The 22,562-nt window shown below is 39.5% G+C and overlaps 2 protein-coding genes across 5 annotated transcripts; one reads left to right on the forward strand and one right to left on the reverse strand.

Annotated features, from left to right (window-relative positions):
- Nucleotides 1–3: 3 nt before the first annotated feature.
- On the forward strand, nucleotides 4–13,024 carry TAF6 (TATA-box binding protein associated factor 6). 3 transcript variants are annotated; one of them, XM_051996048.1, is made up of 15 exons: nucleotides 4–145; nucleotides 6,078–6,278; nucleotides 6,420–6,506; nucleotides 6,670–6,823; nucleotides 7,333–7,389; nucleotides 8,712–8,831; nucleotides 9,085–9,230; nucleotides 9,404–9,481; nucleotides 9,605–9,706; nucleotides 9,812–9,994; nucleotides 10,190–10,264; nucleotides 10,400–10,525; nucleotides 11,473–11,646; nucleotides 11,765–11,962; nucleotides 12,456–13,024. In XM_051996048.1, exons 2-15 carry the CDS (start codon nucleotides 6,123–6,125, stop codon nucleotides 12,834–12,836), a joined length of 2,037 nt encoding a protein of 678 aa, XP_051852008.1. In that variant the 5' UTR covers nucleotides 4–145; nucleotides 6,078–6,122; the 3' UTR covers nucleotides 12,837–13,024. The 3 variants fall into 3 exon arrangements, with proteins under 3 accessions (XP_051852008.1, XP_051852007.1, XP_051852009.1); XM_051996047.1 differs by lacking the exon at nucleotides 4–145 and adding an exon at nucleotides 302–526; XM_051996049.1 differs by lacking the exon at nucleotides 4–145 and having other exon boundaries at nucleotides 2,383–6,278.
- AP4M1 (adaptor related protein complex 4 subunit mu 1) lies at nucleotides 12,869–22,476 on the reverse strand. Of its 2 annotated transcripts, none has more exons than XM_051996051.1 (15): nucleotides 22,237–22,476; nucleotides 21,958–22,046; nucleotides 21,583–21,689; nucleotides 21,414–21,510; nucleotides 21,151–21,261; nucleotides 20,983–21,063; nucleotides 20,698–20,760; nucleotides 14,935–15,001; nucleotides 14,762–14,815; nucleotides 14,400–14,506; nucleotides 14,210–14,304; nucleotides 14,043–14,087; nucleotides 13,768–13,818; nucleotides 13,497–13,608; nucleotides 12,869–13,369 (listed from the first exon to the last, which is right to left on the reverse strand). In XM_051996051.1, exons 1-15 carry the CDS (start codon nucleotides 22,292–22,294, stop codon nucleotides 13,157–13,159), a joined length of 1,350 nt encoding a protein of 449 aa, XP_051852011.1. In that variant the 5' UTR covers nucleotides 22,295–22,476; the 3' UTR covers nucleotides 12,869–13,156. The 2 variants fall into 2 exon arrangements, with proteins under 2 accessions (XP_051852011.1, XP_051852012.1); XM_051996052.1 differs by having other exon boundaries at nucleotides 13,286–13,369; nucleotides 13,565–13,608.
- Nucleotides 22,477–22,562: the final 86 nt, after the last annotated feature.

Raw genomic sequence — 22,562 nt, forward strand, 5'->3', positions numbered from 1 at the left:
GGCTCAGCGAGGACCTGCGAAGGAGGCAGAGTCTTGAAATCCTGGTTCCCGCCTAGTCAGCTGATGTTGGAAGCTGGTGAAGAACCTGAGTGAGCACACTGTGAAGTTCCAGACGTCTAGGGACACGTTTTCAGGGGCTCGATAGGCAAGTTACGAATAGGTATAGTGGTCCCCAAAACTTATTGGAGGCTCCCCGCAGGGTACTCTGATGACTACCGGGACTCTACGCGTGCGCGGGTAGGGGAAAAGCTAGGTTATTTATTTATTTATTTTTCTTTCCTTAGGAGGTAAGAGGGAGAGCGGTCCTTTTGGAGAATTGGGGAGAGTGGGAATGCCTTGTGGCCTGTACGAGGAGTGTGGGAACTCTCGGGAGTCGTTTTCAGAGAAAATAAATGTAGGCCTCGACTTTGGCAAAATTGCTTCCTGGCCAGCTGGCGGGAAGCAGAAAGACCTGCATTCAGTCCTGCCTCTGAGGAACGCTGCCTTTGTGACACTGGTCAAGTTGTTTAACCTCTTGGTGCCCTAGGTAACTTTATAAGACGATAGGTTTCATAAAAGTACTGGCATTGGTATTCTCATTTGAGAGTTCCAAATACAATGAACTCATAGATGAAGCCCCTCTCATAACCAAATATAAGATGTAACTGTCTCAACTAAGTAGAACTTCTGAATGACTTTCTTCTCTTCCACTCATCACCTTTTTGTCCCTCACCTCTGTAAGAAAGTGAGGGAGGTGAATTTTCTCATTTCTTCTTTGGGATCAGTTTTGATCACTATAATCATTCCAAAAAAGAAAGCATGAGTTTGTTTTTTGTTTTTTGTTTTTTACATATTTGGAGTTGACCATTTTGTACTGTGGAAAGAACATACAATGGTGCTCATTTGTCCTCCCTATGGCTTTTTTTGTACCTAAGAAATTTTAAAATTAAGGAACCCTGCATTGTAGAGGTATTTGTTGATTATTGGGCAAGAATGGTTATTGTCTAGACTGCAGAGAATACTTGGGAAATATATGGGATAGTCACCGCAGGTTGGTGTTAAGTCTGGCTAAGGTTAAGTCTGGCTGAGTCCCTCAGCCCTTTCCTAGGAAAAATTGTTGAAAGAAAAGGCTAGGCTTTTAGTTTGTTGAAATGATCCTATTCCCTCTTCTTCAGTTTGGGAGGTAGTGTCAGAGGAGAGATCCCAAAATGGCACACCCGGGAAAGCTTCTGAGAAGCTTAGGGTAAGGATCTGGAATTTTCCTGAAAAAGTGCAGATCTTTATACTTGTTTTGAATTGCTGCTGTGTTCAGCTAAATTAGGTGGTAAGAGACAATAGGTGCCCATTGGGGAATTTTCTGTTCCCAGTGAGTAATAAATTCCAGGTAGGATTGGAATGGCCTTTCCAATTCAGCTGCCAAATCCAGCAAGGAGTAGAGTAGTGAAAGGGTCCAGGAACTTAGCTGTACTGAAACATGAATTGTTGAGACCAGCTCAATGGCCTCCTTGAAGAGAAGGTATGATGACAAATAGGTGGGTACTTTGATTAATAAAGTCTGTTTATTGATCTGACAGCCAGGCTTTATATATTCTTTAAGCTATCGTTACAATAATGTCTCTAAGCTACATGATGTATATTCCATTGTTACATTCTAGCTAGACATTAATATTAAACAATAACTAGCAATAGCAATCTATGTACTGCAACATAATTATATATTGTCTAATTTGTGATGCTTTGTTCCTGTTCCATTCATTCATCACCAAACTTATTTTGAATTTATATCAAACATGTTTTCCTGATGCTTACATGTTCACATAGGTGACTTCCAGATTTATTACATCTTTGTGCTAGCAGCACTTGTTTGCTCTAATAGATCAAAAAATCCTATTTGTCTACTTTGGTTGCAGAAGAGTGATGAACCTGCTGCAAATCAATACACAGCTGCACAGAGAGTATGTTACCCTCTGCATAGCTTTTTAGGAGATCTGCTTGTTACTAGCACTCTACAAATTTTGTCTATTCTCTGTGTGCATTTTTCTCACTCTGAGGTGTTACTTAATCCTGTTTGTCCCAATTCCTCATCTGTAAAATGAGCTAGAGTATCATTTTCAAGATTTTTGCCCCCAAATGGTGAGCAGCTAAGTAATACAGTGGATAGAAAACCAGTCCTGGAATCAGGAAGACATGTAGTTCAAATCTGGCTTCAGACATTTGACATTGATGTGTGACCCTGGACAAGTCATTTCACGCTGATTTCCCTTCCCCCTAACCCCACCCCCACAAAAAGAACACTCCAAACAGTCACTGTTGTGATACGGGAACCACCTGCCAGTGGCTGCTGGAGGTCTAACTCAGACCTGTAGAACGGATCTCTTCATGTGAGAGGATGATAATGACACAAGGAGACTGACAGGCAGTTGCGTTGTCTGATCTCTCTCCTCTTCCCTCTTGTCTCCAATTTTTTTCATTCCTAATCCACAAGGAACATCTTTGAAGGCTACTTTGCAATTCCTCCAAGTGTTATGATCCACAGCTTCGGAGGCTCTCAGAGAATTGACCTGCCCCTTCACTTAGGCATGGTCCTTAACAAGTCACAAAGAATCAAACATGGAAAAATTGACTTAACTGCAAGAAATCATGCCAAGCACTGTGCTAGATGCTAGGGACAGAAATACAAACATGAGAATGCCCCTGTTAGCTGTGAGCTTAGTTTCCTGGGGGCATACAAGACATACATAGATAATACAAGATCTATACAAAATAAAAACAATTTGGGGAGGAAGAGTGGAAAGACAGAATAATTCATTACATTTTGGTTGGAGTGCTTGTAGAGTGTGAGTGTACTCTGCAGTATCATTAGTTATAAATTGCTGTTTGACTGTGAAATGGTTTAAATGTCAAATAGAAGAGTTGTATTTGATTCTAGAGGCCACAGGAAGTCACTGAAGTTTACTGAGCATGACAGCCACGGGTTATACCTATGCTTTAGGAATGTCAGTTTAGCAATGATGTGGAAGATGGTTTGGAAAAGAGAGAATGGATGTTGGGAGATGAGGTAATTTTTGTTTTGTCAGCTTAGTAAATATCTTTTATAGTTTTATATATAATGGAGAAGACCTAAACTTAGGGTAGTTGCAATGTGAGATGAAGGTTATCAATGATCTTTTAATTGCCAAATCGAATATTATTTTCTCAGTTCTCATTCTTTTTGATGCCCTGCAGCCTTTTACATAGTCATAAGAGATTTTGGACACCATTCTTATAGTCCTCCTATCTGATCACTCCTTTGTATCTTTCACTTGATTTTTGTTCTAGTCTAAGCCCACTAACTGTGGGACATGGCAGAACTGTCTTGAACCTTCTGCACTTATACATTATTTCACTTGATATCATTTCCCATGGATTCAATCATCTCTATGCTGATGATTCTTAAATCCACTTATCCAGCCCTGACTGCTGACCTCTAGTTTCATGTCTCCAATTATTTAAAAGAAATCTTGAATTGGATGTCCAAACTCAACATGTCCAAAACTAAACTTATTATCCTTCCTCCAAAAAGCTTCTCTTCCAAATTTTCTCTTACTACTGAAGACATCACTGTCCTCTCAGTCACTTCGGCTCATAATTTGAGTGTCTTCAACTCCTCATTCTCTCTCACTTCGACATATCCAGTCTGTTGCCAAAGCCTCTTGCTTTTACCTTGGTAACATCTTCCTCTTATTTCTTTCTCATCTGACACTATCATGCACTCTTACTTCAGACCTTCATCTCCTTACACACAGAATATTGCAGTAGCCTACTGATTGGTCTGCTTCCCATAAGTCTCTCCCCATTCTAGCCCATTCTCCACTCAGCTGATAAAGTACAAATATAATCCTCCCCTACTCTATAAAATCCAGTGGTTTCCTATTAATCAATAAACATTAAGTGCCTACTATGTGCTAAGCTTAGGGGATACAAAAAGAGGCAAAAGACAGTCCTTGTCCTCCAAGAGCTTATAATCTTATAGGGGAGGCAACATGCAAACGAATATGTACAAAACGAACTATATACAGGATAAAAAGGAAATTAACAGAGGACAATAGAATTAAAAGATTGGGAAAAGCTTTTGGTAAAAGGTGGTATTTTAGTTGCAACTTAAAGAAAGCGAGATCAATAATTGGGAAAGATGGAGCATCTTGTTCACAGAATAGCTATGAGACTAGTGTCATTAGATTCACATCTTTATTCATGACTCAAATCTTCACATTTTAGCCTCTCTCCTTTTTCACTTTCTAATATGACACCTTCAACTGTCTGCTGGCTATCTCCACCTAGATAATGTCCCATAGGAATCTCTAAATTCAACATCTCCAAAAAAAGAATCATTTTTTCCAGTAAACCAACTCTTCCTGCTATTTTTTCAACAAGTATTATCTAGAAGCATTTAGAGCTCATTTGAGATTATATTAACAGTAACAGTAATGAGGACAGTGTTCTTGGGAAAATACCTTGTGTACTAGGATTTAGTAGGATATAGATGATGGACCTGCAAAGTAGACTGAGGACTATTGAGAAGAGGAATGATATAGAGAAATGTCAGGAAAATCCAGAGAAGAGAATTTCTAAAAGTGAAATGGTTAGTAATGTAAAAGTTGCTGAAAGGTAAAAGAAAAAGGCAACATAAAGATTGAAAAGAGGTTCATTGAAAACATTGCTAATCTTGTCCTGAGCAGTTACAATGGAGTCAGAACCCTGCCTACAGGGGATTAAGATCTAAATGGGAGATGAGGAAATGGAGTCAAAAGACTGATGACGATTTCTAGGTTTTGGGTTTTGTTTTTTTTGTTTTTAGACTGGTAAAAGAAGTTTATTGGCATTGGGAAGTCAGCCTTTGCTATGCATAAATAGAAAGACTGACTTCCTTGGTGGCAAGGTAAAGTTTCTTAGCTATTTCTAGTTTAGTTGTGAAAGGAGATATTTGGAATGATAGATTGAAGTGATGGACGGGGTCAAGTAAAAATTTTTATGGCTAAAATTACCATTTTTAGGTAATAGGAAAGGAGCCAATAAAGATTAGAGGAAGGAGTGATAGACATTGGTAAGGAAAAGGACCCCCTCAATCTTAGAGTGGAGCAAAGAATGTTGTCAAGATTATTAAATCTGAGTAGAAGCACAGGATGGAAAGTTTCATTTTTTTTTTTTTTTTTTTGGTAAGTGAAATATGATTTGAGGTCCTCTGATTAGAGGAAAGAAGGGTTTAGGGGTTTGCTAGTATGTTGAGAAAAGGTTTGAAACAGACACTGAGGAATTCACTAGAAAATCAGAAAATACTGGTGCAATAATGATGTGGTGCAATAGTAGCCTGGTCAAAATTACTTAAATACTTGGATGACCCAGTCCAAACATGGTTAAGAGTTAGGGGTGGATTCATTGGAATGTAAACTCCTTGAGAGATTACATTGGAAATAGTTCAGCAACAACAGAACATTGAGGGTAGGTGATTCAAAGGCTGAGGATATTAACAGTGTGGTCAAATTTTAAAGGGAGGAGTATGAGGATGAGCAGGCAAGAATGGAAGGACTGGAATTTGAGCTAAGAGAAATTTCATTTATGGATTGTGGAGGCAATTAGCAAGTGTTTATTGTTGTGTAGAACACTGGTTACTTTTCTTCTATAAGAACAAGTCTCATTGTCTTAAGGGAATAAAATGTGAAATCACTTTATAAGGCCAATCTTTCTCCATCCTAACAAGAAGTTTAATGGATTAGCAAGTAAATTTATATACATGTATAATCCTTTTTTTGATCCACTACAGATAGTAAGTTCCTTGAAGGTAGGAAAGCGTCATCTTTGTATCTCTGGCACCAAGCATAAGCCTTGCACATAGTAAATATGTATTAAGTAATGAAAATTGTATTTGCTGTTATCTTTTCCTAACTCTAGATAGAGCTTTTGGAAAATATTTTACCCTATCACCTACCTCTGTCCTTTTTCATTCTTTGGGTCTTTCCCATTCTTTAGTTCAGTTCCCAACACTATAAGGTTATTTTTTTTTTCCTGTCCCCCTCCCCTGTCTTCTCCTTCTAATCTCAATTTCTCCATCTCTTTTGTAGGCTGTTGTCCCTAGAGGGGGTTTGGGAGAGGTGCCAAACTCCAGCATGGCAGAAGAAAAGAAATTGAAGTTAAGCAACACTGTGTTACCCTCAGAGTCAATGAAAGTTGTGGCAGAATCCATGGGCATTGCTCAGATGCCTGAAGAGACCTGCCAGCTATTAACAGATGAAGTTAGTTATCGTATTAAGGAGATTGCACAGGTAAGTCTTGGTTTCTCAGAAGCCTGTATGGTGGGGAATTTTTCTTCCTAATCCAATGGAACCCTCAAATTTTCCACTCCTATATTTAGGAGTTGGCTGTTTTCTCTTCTGTGATTCTGATTGTCAACTTCTTCCCTATAGGATGCCCTGAAATTTATGCATATGGGGAAGCGACAGAAGCTCACAACAAGTGATATAGACTATGCCCTGAAATTAAAGAATGTTGAGGTACATAGTTAGAAAACTTAGCCAGGAGAGATGGTGGTAGAGAAACCAGGCTGCATGGGGAAAAAGTAACTTGGAGCAAAAAGGCTCCACTACTTTAGTTTTACTGTTTCCTTCTTTCCCTCTCTCATCCTAAGTCTCTTTGTGATCTGTTTCTCTATTTCAGCCTCTATATGGATTCCATGCCCAGGAATTCATTCCATTCCGGTTTGCCTCTGGTGGGGGTCGGGAACTTTATTTCTATGAAGAGAAAGAGGTTGATCTGAGTGACATCATTAACACTCCCCTGCCCCGTGTCCCCCTTGATGTCTGCCTCAAAGGTAGGAGGGGAAATAGAAGGTATTTAGAAGCATTATAAGGGAATTTATTAAAGAGAAGTAACTTGGGAGATCTGATCCAGTTAAGTGTTAAGAAGAGACTCTGGGGAGAATGGTGGTTGTGACAAGGATTGAACACTATTATCAAGTCATATGCCAATGGTTTCTTGTGCTGTGGTAGTGAGACTGGGTTCTCAAAGGACACCTGTATGTGGAGATTGAGTTCAGTCAGGTACTGACAAGCTGGAAAGGCATGAATGGTCTCCAAAGATCAATCTAGACAAGGTTGGAAAGACTTCTCAGTAGATTGTATACAAGGTAATTAAAATTTTAGCCATTGCTAAGGTCATATTACTAAGTTACCATGGCACCTTTATGTTACCTTTTTCTTTTACCTTTCCACAACTTCTACATTACTAACCATTTCACTCTTAGAAATTCTCCTCTCTGGCTATTCCTGACACTTTAGGTCTTGCTGAAGTGATTAATTAAGACTTTCAATTCTCTCCCAGCTCATTGGCTGAGTATTGAGGGTTTTCAGCCAGCTATCCCAGAAAACCCACCCCCAGGTAAGCTTTGTTCCATTTATTCTCTGCCCCTTACACTCTGTTCTCTAGTATCCACTTTAAGTTATCTCCTCCCCACCCAATCTTTTTTTTTCTTTATTTTGGTAATAACTTTTTATCTTCAAAATACATACAAAGATACTTTTCAGCATCGACTCTTGCAAAACTTTGTGTTCAAATTTTTCTCCTTCCCTTCCTTCAACTCCCTTCCCCTAGATAGCAAGTAATCCAATATAGGTTCAACATGTGTAATTCTTCTAAACATATTTCCATATTTATCATGCTATACAAGAAAAATCTGATCAAAAAGGAAAAACATGAGAGAAAAAAAGCAAACAATAAAAAAGGTGAAAATACTATGTTGTGATCCACATTCAATCCCCATAATCCTCTCTCTGGGTGCAGATGGCTTTCTCCACCACAAGTCTATTGGAATTGGCCTGAATCACCTCCTTGTTGAAAAGAGCCAAATCCATCAGAGTTAATCATCACATAATCTTGTTACTGCTGTATACTATGTTCTTTTGGTTCTATTCACTTCACTTAGCATCAGTTCATATAAGTCTTTCCAGGCTTTTCTAAAATTCTGCTGATCGTTTCTTATAGAATAATATTCCATTACATTCATAAACCACAACTTACTCAGCCATTCCCCAACTGAGGGGCATCCATTCAGTTTCCAATTTCTTGCCACTACAAAATGGGATGCTACAAACATTTTTGCACATGTAGGTCCTTTTTCTTTTTATGATTTCTTATAAACTCAGTGGAGTCAAAGGGTATGTAGTTTGATAGCTCTTTGGACATAGTTCCATATTGTTTTCCAGAATGATTGGATCAGTTCACTACTCCACCAACAATGTATTGCTGTCCAGTTTACCCACATTCCCTCTAATATTTACCATCTTTTTCTGTCATCTTAGGCAATCTGAGAGGTATGAAATGGTACATCTCAGAGTTGTCTTTAATTTCTTTTATTTAATAAGAGCATTTTTTCGTGACTAGAAATGACTTTAAATTTCATCTTCTGAAAATTGTTCAATTTGACCTTTTGTCAATTGGGGAATAGCTTATAAATTTGAGTCAATTATATATTTTAGAAGTGAGGCCTTTATCAGAACCCTTGAATGTAAAATCCCCCTTTCCCCTCCACCCCCCGTTTTCTGCTATTACAAAAACTTTTTAATACAAATAAAATCTATTTTGTATTTCATGATGTTCTCTAGTTTTTTGGCAATAAATTCCTTCCTTTTCTACTTTTAAAATCAGGTATTCCCTGACTCAATTTTACTTCCTTTTATTGCTCATTCCTATTGGGTCCCCAGCCCCCAAAGAACAGCAAAAGGCTGAAGCCACAGAGCCCTTGAAGTCTGCAAAGCCAGGACAGGAAGAGGATGGACCACTGAAAGGCAAAGGTCAAGGTGTTGCATCAACTGATGGGAAAGGTCAGTGAGGCAAGATGGAGGCTAGAACTCTGGTGTTTCTTATTGTTGGTTTAAACATTAGGTGGTTGGGATGACAGGGTCAGAAACTGGACATTATGGAGAAAAAGATCATCAAGGTTCATAACTTCAGTAGATATAAGGGAAGAAGAAAGGATGGATAGGAATTAGGTATTCCCTTGGTGCAAACTGGGGCTTCACATAGGAATGAAGACCCACCTTATTGCTATCTTGCCACCTTCCCACTCCCTACCAGGGAAAGAAAAGAAAGCTCCACCTCTGCTGGAGGGTGCCCCACTGAGACTGAAGCCCCGGAGTATCCATGAGTTGTCGGTGGAGCAACAGCTGTATTATAAGGAGATAACAGAAGCCTGTGTAGGGTCATGTGAGGCCAAGAGAGCGGTAAGACATCATTCCTTAAGAAATTTAATTCCATAAAATCCTAGAGATCTTTTGCCCCTTTCCAGGATTATTTTTCCATTTCTCCATTTTACCCTGCCTCACCTGCTCTGCTTTCAACCCTTCCATTTCTTCCTTCGCCAGGCTCAGGCTATTTACTATCTTTTCCCATATAGGAAGCTCTCCAAAGCATTGCTACAGACCCTGGACTTTATCAGATGCTGCCAAGGTTCAGCACTTTCATCTCTGAGGGGGTAAGAGGGATGGATGTTATGAGAAGAGGGCTGAGGACAAAGGGTAGAAGCTAGGAGAGGGAGGCTTTGGTCACTTTTGATGTCCCATAAACTTATGGCTCTTTCTCCCATCTCTTCTCCTAGGTACGTGTGAATGTTGTTCAGAATAACTTGGCCCTACTTATCTACCTGATGCGAATGGTGAAGGCTCTGATGGATAATCCAACTCTGTACCTGGAGAAATACGTGAGTAGGTTCCTATCAGCATTGCTCCTCAGTAATTCTTGCCCTTGCCATTGGAGAGCACAGTGATTTCAGTACACAAAGGTCAGTTTTGTCTCTTCCACCCAGGTACATGAGTTGATTCCTGCTGTAATGACTTGTATTGTGAGCAGACAGCTGTGTCTTCGACCAGATGTGGATAATCACTGGGCACTTAGGGATTTTGCAGCTCGTCTAGTAGCTCAGATCTGCAAACATTTCAGCACAACTACCAACAACATCCAGTCCCGGATCACAAAGACTTTCACCAAGGTGTGTGTAGGGGGAATGTTTCAGTTCACTTCTATAGCCAAAATATACTCCTTAGGATAAGGAGTAAGGAATTGTAAACATGGCTGATGGAGACGAGATTTGGAGTTAGATTGAGATTTGATAGCCTTAGTCAAGACCTTGTTTTTGTCTTCCATTGTTTACCTTCCTTGCTATTTTAATATTCCTCCCTTTCAGAGCTGGGTAGATGAGAAGACTCCCTGGACTACCCGCTATGGCTCTATTGCTGGCTTAGCAGAACTTGGACATGATGTAAGCTACTCAGGGAGAAAAGAAAATATAAAAAAGTGGAGCCTTTGGAGGAGAAAACTGGCAGGGAGGGGATGGTTAGTTTTTATAGTATGGAGTAGCTTAATAGTGATTTGATGCTGTTCCTTATTTTTCTAGGTGATTAAAACGCTGATTTTACCACGGCTTCAGCAGGAAGGTGAGCGGATTCGAAGTGTCCTAGATGGCCCTGTGCTGAGCAATATTGACCGGATTGGAGCTGACCATGTGCAGAGCCTCCTTTTGGTCAGTGAATGAGCCTTCTTTTTTCACCATGTCTTTGAAACATACACACTTTGCAAAGCATTTTTGATTCTACCTGTTACACATTTAATTAGAACTGAACCTAAGGCACCCTGATTCAGCTATTTCTCTTAGAACATATTGCCTATTATCTCCAAAGCTGTGATGGTCAAACTGATTTAGTCTTTGGTTCTAAAAGGGCAAAATTTCCTCCTCTGGAAAAACAAACATAAGTACTAGACATGACCAGGCCTGTATTAAAAGTAAAAAACCTTTCCAATTCATATAAAATCTGCAAAAACTTAGGATTCCTTGGTGTAACATTGGCAAAACAGGACCACTTCCACACTATCATGACTTTTAACATTCAAACATGGGTTCTAGAAAATAAGTATAAAAATCAACTCAAGTAGGTCTACAAATTATAACCCAGGAATAGATCCTCTAATAACTGACATATATAAAATATGAACTTTTGGAATGTGATCCATTTGTAAATTGGGAATTATCTGTGTTGATATTTTCACAGTCAAGAAATAGATATGATGACTAACTAGAGCAAAGATTCTTCATCTTGTGTGTGTGTGTGTGTGTGTGTGTGTGTGTGTGTGCGCACGCACGCACGCGCACACGCACATGTGTATCTGTATGCTTGATGGACCTTTGGCAATTTTTGATTTTTGAAGCCTGTGGATTCCTCAGAATAAAAGATGCCAGTTACATTGAAACATAATTGTCAAAGTATTTTTTAAAAAATAAGTTCACAGACCCCAGTTAAGAATCCTGGAGCTAGAGAAGCTTATGAACTATTCTCCTAATAGCATAATTAACCTTTCACACTTTATAAACTTAAAAGGTTTCCTACCTGTTCCATGCTTTTTACCTGTATAATGATCATAGATACTTCATTATATACTTCCTACTATATAAAACCTCATTTATCTCCACAGAAACATTGTGCCCCAGTGCTGGCAAAGCTACGGCCACCACCAGATAATCAGGATGCTTTTCGGACAGACTTTGGTTCCCTGGGACCTCTTCTGTGTTCTCATGTGGTCAAGGCCCGGGCCCAGGCTGCGCTGCAAGCCCAGCAGGTTAATAGGACCACATTGACTATCACACAGGTCAGTAACTACAGGACGTGGTTGGAAGAAAAAAGCTCTAAGAAGGGCCTATCCCTCTCACCATTTTTCCTCTCTTGGTGCTCTAGGTTAACAGGTGCTGGTTTTTCCTTCTCTGCAGCCCCGGCCTACCCTGACGCTCTCACAGGCCCCCCAGTCAGGTCCTCGAACCACTGGGCTTCTGAAAGTCCCTGGGTCCATTGCATTACCTGTTCAGACACTGGTGTCTGCAAGAGCTGCAGCCCCCGCCCAGCCTTCTCCACCTCCAACCAAGTTCATAGTCATGTCATCTTCTTCTGGTGCCTCGTCTTCACAGCAGGTATTTGGGGAGAAGGGCTAGTGAGATTAGCTAGAGATATAGTACTTGGCCCTAAGCAAGAACCCTTCCAATCTTTGGCAGATTAGAAAATAGTTGAAAAACTTTGTTTTCTACCCTGGTCAAATTGATCTGCTCCAATATGAGTTTATTCTAACTAGCACCTTTTCAGGCTTCTGAAATAGCTTTAAACTGGGGTTGTTATGACATGGTATTGGATATAGATAGTTTTTGTATTTTCTTACTGGTCTTTCTAAGTTTTGTGAGTATTTAAGGAAAAAAATCTTTATGGGAAAGAGGTGAAAGGTGAATGATAGATTGGTATGTAGTAAGCCACATCTGATTTGAGCTGGTTTAGTGGCATAAAGTTATTACTGTCTTCAAATAGAACCAAAAAAAAATAAAATAAAATAAGTGGAGAGAGTGGAATGGAAAAACGGGAGTTGTTAGGTCTTAGAAGAGGCGATGCTCACTTAATTCATCTCTTCTTCTTTAGGTCTTATCTCTTAGCACAGCAGCTCCTGGCTCTGGATCTACTACTACCTCTCCTGTCACCACCACAGTCCCCAGTGTCCAGCCTATTGTGAAGTTAGTCTCTACTGCATCAACAGCCCCTCCTAGCCAAGCTCCCTCAGGAGCAGGCAGTGTCCAGAAATACATTGTTGTATCTCTTCCACCATCTGGGGAAGGCAAAGGAGGACAGACTTCCCACGCTTCTCCAGCTCCTCCATCATCATCTTCCCCGTCTCCCCTTGGGAGTGGTTCCCTTTCTGGAGGAAAACAGGACAATGGGGATAGCCCCTCTCCAGCTCCTGGTACCCCTAAGGCCAATGGTTCACATCCCTCTAGTTCCAGCTCTCCTCAGCCTACCCCTTGAAGGCTTCAGACAAAGACTCCTACAAAATGATATTCTCATACTCAAATATGAATTTTCATTCATTATTACATTTTGGTTTGGGATAAGGAGTGATTATCCCCATAAAACTCACCTTACCCCATCAGCAATCTTCGGATATATGTCCCATTGTACAGATCCCTCCCCTTAAATAAAGCAGTTCAGTTTTATCTACCTGAGTTCTTAAGTCAAGAAAAAAGACTACAATCAGATTCTCATTACCCTGCCAGCAATGGTGAAAGGAATACACCATCACTATTCCTTTCCAGAAACGAGGTTGACATAGCATTCTCATTTGGGTCTCAGATCCGGATGACATAAGTATCACTGTGGCTTAAGTGTCTCACCCACGTATTTGGGACAGTGTTATCCGGAGTTCCAGGAGCTGTGAGCCGAAGAAATCGAACCTGGAGCCCTGAACAAGTGTACCGTGGTAACTCAAATGAGAGGCTTGCAGGACCTAAGCCCAGAGGAGGGGCTGGGCTTGGGAGATCAGGAAGTCCAGGGACATCCATCTGGGAAGATGAAAACATAGGTGGAGGTGAGGTTTATTGGAGGGGACAATGGTACACACTGAAGAAATCAAAGGAACTGGGAATTAGCTTATGGAAGTCAGGGGGGATGGTGTTTGGTGGTTGTTACCTGAAAGAGACCACAGAGTTGGGAACCACCCTGTACCCGAGGAAGGTCCCATAGAAGCACTCCCTCACCCAACTCTGCTTTCTGCTCTGGGCTGCTCAAGTCCTGAGATAAACTAGGAATTAAAGAGATATGAAAGGGTAGATAAGACTTTGCTGCCCCAGCGAAAGCTATTACTGAATAATCCATTGCCCACTATCCAGTTTCATCCTCTACCCTATTTCCCTAGAGGAGTTTTTTAAGATATCAATTTGTCCTATTCCCCACAACTGACCTGGTCACTCCTCGGGGAAGAGGGAGGTGGAGCTTGACATGAAGAGCCTGGCTGGAACAATCATAAATGAACAAAGTCCCATTAGTTCCATTCCTCATTTCCCTATCCCTCCTTGCTCAAGGCACCCACTGAAAGGATTGACCCAGATTGCCCCTACCCTTATACAGTGAAACTGAATATATTAAAAGGAGGCAATAGGAAGTATATGAGGGAAAAGGAGTTTCAAAGTAGCAGCATGTGCTCAAAGCAAGCAGTTTTACTATCACAGTTCTCACCTTTTTGGGGGTAGGTCACACCGGAGTTTCAGATAAACCTGTAGCCTTGAGTAAGGAATAAAGGCAGAAGTGTCATCTTTTTCCCTTCTCTCTTTGTATTCAGGGTGAGTTTGGGATCGTGAATGGGGAGAAAGCTATGTAATTCTGAAACAGCATCAGTATCTTACCTGCCTAAACCATGATCCCACTGCACAGAGGGAAAGAGCCGGAAGGGGAGAGGGGAGGGAAGATCATCAGAAAGTTGATACCGCATTATAGTCAACTGTAAACACAAAAACAATGTCAGCCTGGTCTTTCTCTTCTTCCTCAAACCTCCCCACTCTTCCTTATTGTGGAACAAGTCCCCCTCAGTCTGACCTCGCCTTGAGATGGCTGCAGCCTAAGGATACGATGGGATTCAAACTCATCCAGTCGAACAGAACCATGAAATGAAACTTCGTCTACCCGTACCCCTGGCCCATACCCTGTAAGAAAAGACACCCCCCCCAACAATAAACAGCATGCCTAATCAAAGACACCCTCTCTCCAATAATAAACAGCATGCCTAATCAATATGTTGTATTGAAAAAAAACTCTTCTACCATGCCTATGTCTTTTGATCTTCAATCAAAATCCCTGCTCTGGGCAAATTCTAATAGATACTCTATTACTACCTCCCTTTTATAACTATACTATTAATTCAAATGTATATGCAGTAGGAAAGCTTTTTAGTGCCTCACCTCTCAATTCTGATTTGCCCACACAAAATTCCTCTGTCAAGCCAATCCTCATTTCTGTCAAAGAAAGGCATATTAGTAATGACATCATCATCCCCTCCAACTCTTAAATACCTGGTTCCTCAAACATACTTTACTCCCTGTTCTCTACATCCCCTAACCTCTTCACTTCTCACCAGAGCAGCTGGGAAGAAAGCTTTTGAGTCGGATTTCACCTTGCACATCCACCTTCAGCAGAGAGCCCTAAGAGTTTAAGGAAAGGGAGATGAAAAATTAAAATGTTCATAATAGTTTTCATGTCCTTGGTTACAGAACTATTTTCTCCCCAGGGTCCCAAGTAGAATTTTATACTGCTAATAGAACAACAGGAATGTAGAACACATTAAAATGCAGGGGGAGGTTATTCCCCTCTCCATCAATATCAAGTAACAACTATTAGTTAAGTGGCAGAACACAGATTTCTTTTCTATTTTATGATCAACACCACAAGAAGGTCCCAGATACCAGCCTAAGGAGATGAAAGTGCAGTGGTGCTCTGTAAATGGAGCGACAGTAGATATCACCAAACAGGACAATTATAGATATGATTGAGTAACCTGGGAAAAAAGCATGGGTGACCCATAGGAATTGACCATAAAAATCACAAAGAACAAAGATTAAGGTTCTTGCTTCCAGAATTTAGAAAAAAAATTAGTAAAAGAAATTTTGGATATATGCAAATGCAGATTTGTTTTTCAAGAAGAGATGTAAAAGAGCTAAAGGAAAGCCTTCAGATTAATGTTTTAAGCTGATTAAGGAAAATGAGAAGTTTCTTGAAAACCTGGAAAAGTTTCAGGATTTAAAAAGGAATTTTGGATCTATATCCTGTAATTGAAATATAGGTGATATTATGGGGTGAAAGAGCTAGTGAACATGGAATTAACAGAAACTTTCCCTAAAAAACTGGGTTATTTGCTACTTCTCATCAATCTTGCACTATGCTAGTGTTCTTCAAATCTCAGTTCAAGAACTACCTCCTACATGAGGTCTTTTTAGATCTGTTTTTCTAGTGACCCCTCCTAGAATTTGTCTTATATGTACCGTCACATGCCATATATACATATTTATATGTTGTTTTTTGCAATAGAATATAAATTCTTTAAGTCATATTTTACTTTTTGTCTTTGTATGTCCCTAAAGCCTATCACAGAGTAGGCATTTAATTCTTGTTATGTATGAAATAATATAACCATGGAGCTAATGAGAGAAGGTTATCACAGCTTAAAGCTGCACTGAAACTTTTTGGACATGAGATACATTTACCTGACATTAAAAATAAAGGTTTACCTTTTTCTTAAGGTACTTAATTGGTAAATGGTTGAGCCTCTCAAGACTTATCTTTACTACTATTGATGATTCATATGAGGAATAAATGATACCATCAGAAGGAATCTAAAAAGCACATCCAGAATTAATGAAGTTCTAGTAACAAACTGAAGATTTTAAGGAGGTTCAGGTATTTAATTATGTTTTTTTTTTTTTTTAAATCACTAGTTAAGAATGAAGACAAGCACTTCAGAAGAGAAGGAACTTTGGGAAGTTAAACAGTAAGATTAAGAAGATGGAGTAGTTCTGAAATACATCTTGAAATAAGAATAAGGGTATGCTAATGAGAGAGAGCATGTACCTAACAGGGGCTACTAACTTATATATTTCACACACACACACACACACACACACACACACACACACACACACACACACATCACTGCACATCTGAGAGGGCTTTAAGCTAGAAAACAGAAAATAATGGTTATGGAAAAATAACAGTCATGAGAAAACAGAATCCAAGGATACTAGACATGCTAATAAGCATATCTACTTTAACTTAACACTTACAAGGCTTGCATATAGGGGATGTGTAGTACATAAAGGCAGAGACAGATATACTGCACTGAGACCCATGTGCATTAAGAAGTTAGGACGATTTGGTTTGTCTTAAGGGCAAGAAAGGTCACAAATGGTACCCTAAGGAGAGCAATACAGCAAGAAGTGGGAAGAGATGGAGAAGTAGGTTATCATTTGTACCACAGAGTTACTTGCGCCTATACCTTTAATAGCACTGAATTATGTGGATGTATAGGTTCAAGGGAGCAATACATCTAGTGATCCCAAGCTTTTTCTCATGAAAGAAGTTGTAGGGAAGTTTCCTTAGGGGAAAGTTTCCTTAGCTCTCTACAGGGAAAAGATCACAGAAAAGAAAAAAAGGAAAAAAAAAAAAAACCTATTGCCATGAGATTGGTATTGTTGTTCTCTATTTTAAAGAGGAAACAGGTTCTAAGATTTTAAATTACTTGCTCCAGGATGACATGGTTAATATCAGGTTGATCTTTCTCTCTCTACTCTAAGTCAAGAACTCTTTTCCAGATTGTGGAATAATGGAAAATTCTGCAGATCTGAAAAAAAGACAAATCCTTTGAGAAGAGGAGGAAGGAGGGGAGGAGAAGTTTATATATAGGATTACATACAAACTATTAAGGCCATATGAGTTTGGCTTGATTTTAGAACAAGTCTTAAAAGACACCATTAAAAGGACAGTTTGTGGATGTTTAGAAGAAAGTTTTGATCACAAATAATCAACATAGCTTATCAAAGAACAGGTTATAAAAAACTAACCTCTATTTCCTTATTTGATAATATTGCTTGGAGAAGAATGTTAGCAACAGTATATCTAGATTTCAGTAAAGCATCTGATAAGTCTCTCATGTTATCTTTATGGATAAGATGCAAAGATATGGACTAGATAATAGTTGGTAGATGTAAAAATGGTTGAAAGATTTGCCAATCTTTCAAAGGATAAAAATGATGCCTTCTTGGAGGGGAGTATCCAACAAAATGCTCCAAGCATTTGTCCTTGGCTCTTACGTTTAAAATTTTTATAAGCTGGATAAAGTATTGATACTTATCAATATTTATCAAATTCATCCAATTAATATGCTGGATGAGTCAAGATCAAAGAAGATCTTAGCAGGCTTGCATGCATCCCTGATTAGATCACAGTAGTTGGACTACTGAGTGGTACTGACAAGCTGGAAATTATTCAAAGGGCAACAGGGTAATGAAGGAGCTGGAAAATGGAGGGAGCTAAGAAAAATGAGGATGCTTAACTTGAAAATTTTAAGAATATATGATCATTAGTATCTGAAAGGGTATCTATATCTATATATTAGGCTTTTTTTTTTTTTTTTTTTTTGGCTTGGTCCCAGAGGATAAAAGATGGAATCTGTAGAAAGGCAGATATAAATTCAATGTAAAGAAAAATGTTCAGGAACATGATTTGGGTATAAAGGATGATATCATAAACAAATTAGGAGAGCAAGGGATAATTTGGAGAAGGGAGGAATTTATGACCAAAAAAGAACTAGAGAACATTAGGAAAGGCAAAATGGACAACTTTGATTACATCAAATTAAAAAGTTTTTGCACAAACAAAATCAATAGGAACAAGATTAAAAGGTAAGTACAAAGTTAGGGGAAGAATCTTTATAGCTAGTGTTTCTGATAAAAGGTCTAATTTCTAAAATACATAAAGAACTGTGTCAAATTTATAAGAATATAAGTCACTCCCCAATTGACAAATGGTCAAAGGATATGAACAGACAATTTTCAGATGAAGAAATTAAAGTTATCTATAATTATATGAAAAAATGCTCTAAATCACTATTGATTATAGAAATGCAAATTAAAAACAACTCAAGTACCACCTCACGCCTCTCAGATCAGGAAAAGATGATAAATGTTAAAGGAGATATGGAAAAACTGAGACATTTAATGCCTTCTTGGTGGAATTGTAAAATGATCTAATTTGGAGCATTTGGAACTATGCCCAAAAGGCTATAAAAATATGTATACCCTTTGATCCAGCAGTGCCATCACTAGTTTTATATCCCAAGGAAATCATAAAGGAGGGATAAGGACCCACAAGTGCAAAAATGTTTGTAGTTTGTAGTTGTAGTTTGTAGTTGTAGTCTTTTTGTGGTATAAGAGAATTAAAAAATGAGTAGATGCTCATCAATTGGGGAATGGCTGAACAAGTTGTGGTATATGAAAATAATGGAAATATTATTGTTCTATAAAAAATGAACAAGATGATTTTACAAAGGCCTGGAAATATTTACATGAACTAGTGATAAGCAAAACAAGCAGAACCAGGAATACATTGTACACAATAATAGCAAGAATGTGTGATGATGAATTATGAAAGACTTGGCTCTTCTCAGTGGTTCAGAGATCCAAAGCAATTCTGATAGACTTTGGACAGAAAATGCCATCTCATCCAGAAAAAGCATTAAGGAGACTAAATGTAAATCAGCACATGCTATATTCACTTCTTTTTTTGTTGTTGCTTTTTTCTCTCTCCTATGGTTTTTCCTTTTTACTCCTAACATGATTCATAAAATAATGTGTAATAAAAACAAATTTACCAGGAAAAAAAAAGAAAACATTTTTAACACTTCACACTACTCCTTTTCATGTTTCACTACAGTTACAAAGCTCAGAGGATCTACAACTGGATAGTCCATAGATGCCAGCTAATTCAACCTTTGTATTTTACAGGGAAGGAAACTGAGGCTCAAGGAGGTAAAGTGACTTTGATGATATTCACACAACTAGTTTAGTGTCAAGAAACAGAATGTAAACCTTTGCTTCCAGAGTGTTCCATGCTTTCTTCCAGTTAAATTGGCTCAATTAACTATTTCCCCAGATTCACTGCATTCCATTTCTCACCTCCAAGGACCTATGCAGACTATCCTCCAAGCCTGAAATATATTCCTTCCTCTTGTATCTATGTATGTATTCCTCATAGCATCTTTATCTTCCCTCAGGATTCAATTCAAATGTTATCTTCTATAAGAAGTCTTTGCTAATCTCCCTATTTAGTACTCTGAGCTTCCTGAGGGCAGAAATTCTTTTTAATTTTGTTTTCGGATTTCTGGCATCTGGCAGTATTTCTCATACAATAAGCATTAATACTTATTAAATGAATTAAAGAATGGAACAAAAGAACTATCCCAAAATGGGACAGGCTCCTTAGAAAGAAGGTAGCTCCCTAATACTAGAGATATTTAAGTGAAAGCTAGATAATCAAGTGTTATGGGTAAGAATGGATTCTTGTACAGATGAGGATTCAGATGGCCTCTGAAGCTTCTTTCACTTCAAAGATTTTGTGAACACAGATATTGGAATGTTACTTGGCATCTTATTCACTCACTCATAATCAAATTGAGGGGAAGTATACAGAATGAACCTTTTATCTAGGACTCATCATGTGTCACCACTGGGAGTGATGTTACAACCCTAGCTTCCCCATATTTTTGTGATATGATCCCATTCCAGATTTGGAATGGGACAGATTGTCTTCATTACATAAGCTCCCTAGTTATTCAGAGTTCTGTTTTTATTTTTTATTTTTTGGTTCAGTACTGTGATTTAATTAGTAGGGAACTCCTGGTGAGGAAACTTCTTCCTCCTGTGGTTGGCACTTTAAGTGCTCAATAAAACCTTGATTGATTCCAATTCAATTTAGCAATTATCCCTCCAATTAAAGTTTTGAAGAGTTGTCTGAGGCACCAAGAGGTTAAATTACTTGTCCAGGGTAACAAAGCCAGTTTGAATCAGAAGGCAAGGCCTTCCAGCTCTAAGGCCAGTTATCTATGCCCTATACCATACTGTCTTTGAATCAGTTTTGGAGGCAACTAGAGATAAATGATTTACCCAATGTCACACAGTGAGGAAGTATTAAGCGTCTGAGGCCAGCTTTGAACTGAGATCCTCCTGAATTCAAGACCAGTACTATATCCACTGTACTATCTAGCTGCTCCCATCTATGAATTTAGTGTCTGAATATAACAGATACTAAATTTTTTTTAACCAAATTGGGTTTGAAGACTCAAACTTACATTGGATCCAATAAGCACTGAGAGCCTTTCTACTACGTCCAAGAAAACCTCATTCTTGTGACTCTGAAAAAGAAAAGAAATCCGGAATAAATTGATTCTTGGTACTTAAAGACTGGAGGTAGAACCCATAATGGGTTCTGGGTCCCAAAAAATAGAGGATTAATTGTAAGAATCTGGGAGATTGAATTGCTGGAATAGAGAATAGCAAAACTAGTAGAAAATTGGACATATGGGTTTGGATCCTAAAATGACTGAATGTTTGAAAACACAGATATACTTCCTCACCTGGTCGGAGCGAACAGTTGTGACTGGACGGCTGGCTGCACTGCTTGGGGCCACTTTGCTCTGCTGTGTTTCAGCTCCAAACTGTAAAAATCCACAAATAGTAAATGCACTAGCTAATCCTATCTCAACTCATCTTCCCAAACCTCCTCCATCTTTTTCTTCACTAACCAAACCAACACTGCTGAGCTCAAATAGGTTGAAGGGCTTGCTGACCACGGCCTCAGTTTGAATGAAGTTCCTCAGCATCTCTGTAGATGTAGTCTGGATGTAGCCATAGTCCTACAATAGAAGAGGTATGTGTTTCTATAGCTGACCTAGAAGTATGTGGAAATGGAGGTGAAAGGTACCTAGATACTTTAATAAAAATGGAGCTATCTCTGAAATAAGAGATAGGGGAAGAAATCTCTAGACCCTTAGCCTCTGTTCCTTACCAGCACTTCATCCAAGAGTTCATAGACAAGGGCTACATTAAGAGAGAGTGTCTTCTCACTGATGGAGCCACAGTAATCATTTAAGAGGGTGACCAGCCTGGGGAAGGGAAGAAGTAATGAGTCTTCTGAGTTCAAATTCCCCATCCCCTTTCACTTCCACTTTCCTCACCTTGATAACAGCTCCAGGAGGATGAAAGGGGAAACACAGCCTGCAGTGGTGACCACAAGGTAGAGACTGAAGTGTCGGATGTGGACAAAGTGGTGACCTTTGTGGTGCTGAGAGAGGGATGTGAGGGATGAGATAATGTGGGGTTGGGAAGTGAAAAGTGAAGGAATGAACACCAATGGAGAATTAAAAAGGATAAAGGTCAAAATTATGGGAATGGGAGTCTTGGGAGGGCATTCTAGGGTTAAAAAAAAAAAAAAAAAAGCTTTGGGAAACCAAATCCCATCCAAAAACCCCAGTATGAACGACCTCAAAAGGCACTAAAACAGCATCGATTCCTAGTTTCAAATCCCACCCAGTGCCTAGAAAGGTTGTTACCATCACGACAGGAGGCTGGTCCCCCGGCAGCTCGGTCACCTTCCGGTAGAAGATTTCGGCTACATCACTCCCTCCACAGTCTCCACGGACTGAAGTTACGGAGGTTAAGGGAAACCAAGGCTAAGCCGTCAATCAGTTTCTCGCCCTTTTCTGACCCAGCTTCCCTCAGCCATGCTACTGTTGCCCACCGCCCTTGGGCCCTCCCTGGATGCCTTCCCTGCTCCTCCTGGTTCCTTTACCCTCTGCTGTTATCTCCATGGCTCACGGGCGGGAGGATACAGTCCTTGTAGATGAGAGGGTCCCCTTTGGAGGACAAAATGAAGAGCTGGGAGATCATGGTTCCAAGGTTGCTGGCCTAGAGAAGAATCTGATTCTCCAGGATAACGCTTTCTAGTAGAAGTACCTTCTTCCTCATTTAAGTCCCTCCTTTCTAATCATAACATCCCATTTTGTCCCCTGATTGGCTGAAGTTTGGCAGACAAGCGGAGGAAGAAGAGGGAAAGGGTAACGCTTACAGTTCTCCCTTGGGTGGGGTCTTAGGCCAAGCCGCACCCTCGGGGCGGGAACTTCGGTCGCGGCGGCAAACGCTCTTTTCCCTATTGGCT

This window comes from Antechinus flavipes, chromosome 4 (genome assembly GCF_016432865.1).
Source record: "Antechinus flavipes isolate AdamAnt ecotype Samford, QLD, Australia chromosome 4, AdamAnt_v2, whole genome shotgun sequence".
In the NCBI taxonomy this organism is placed as follows: Eukaryota; Metazoa; Chordata; class Mammalia; order Dasyuromorphia; family Dasyuridae; genus Antechinus; species Antechinus flavipes.

Excerpts from the sequence above, each read along its gene's own strand:
- AP4M1 (XM_051996051.1), bottom strand. The coding sequence starts at position 22,294 with ATGATCTCCCAGCTCTTCATTTTGTCCTCCAAAGGGGACCCTCTCATC. Across the intron at positions 22,047-22,236 it reads CCCTCTCATCTACAAGGACT|TCCGTGGAGACTGTGGAGGG; the intron begins GTATCCTCCCGC and ends CCGTAACTTCAG. Across the intron at positions 13,609-13,767 it reads CTTCCCCGAGGAGTGACCAG|TTTATCTCAGGACTTGAGCA; the intron begins GTCAGTTGTGGG and ends TTTAATTCCTAG.
- TAF6 (XM_051996048.1), top strand. The coding sequence starts at position 6,123 with ATGGCAGAAGAAAAGAAATTGAAGTTAAGCAACACTGTGTTACCCTCA. Across the intron at positions 7,390-8,711 it reads CCCAGAAAACCCACCCCCAG|CCCCCAAAGAACAGCAAAAG; the intron begins GTAAGCTTTGTT and ends TTGGGTCCCCAG. Across the intron at positions 8,832-9,084 it reads TGCATCAACTGATGGGAAAG|GGAAAGAAAAGAAAGCTCCA; the intron begins GTCAGTGAGGCA and ends ACTCCCTACCAG.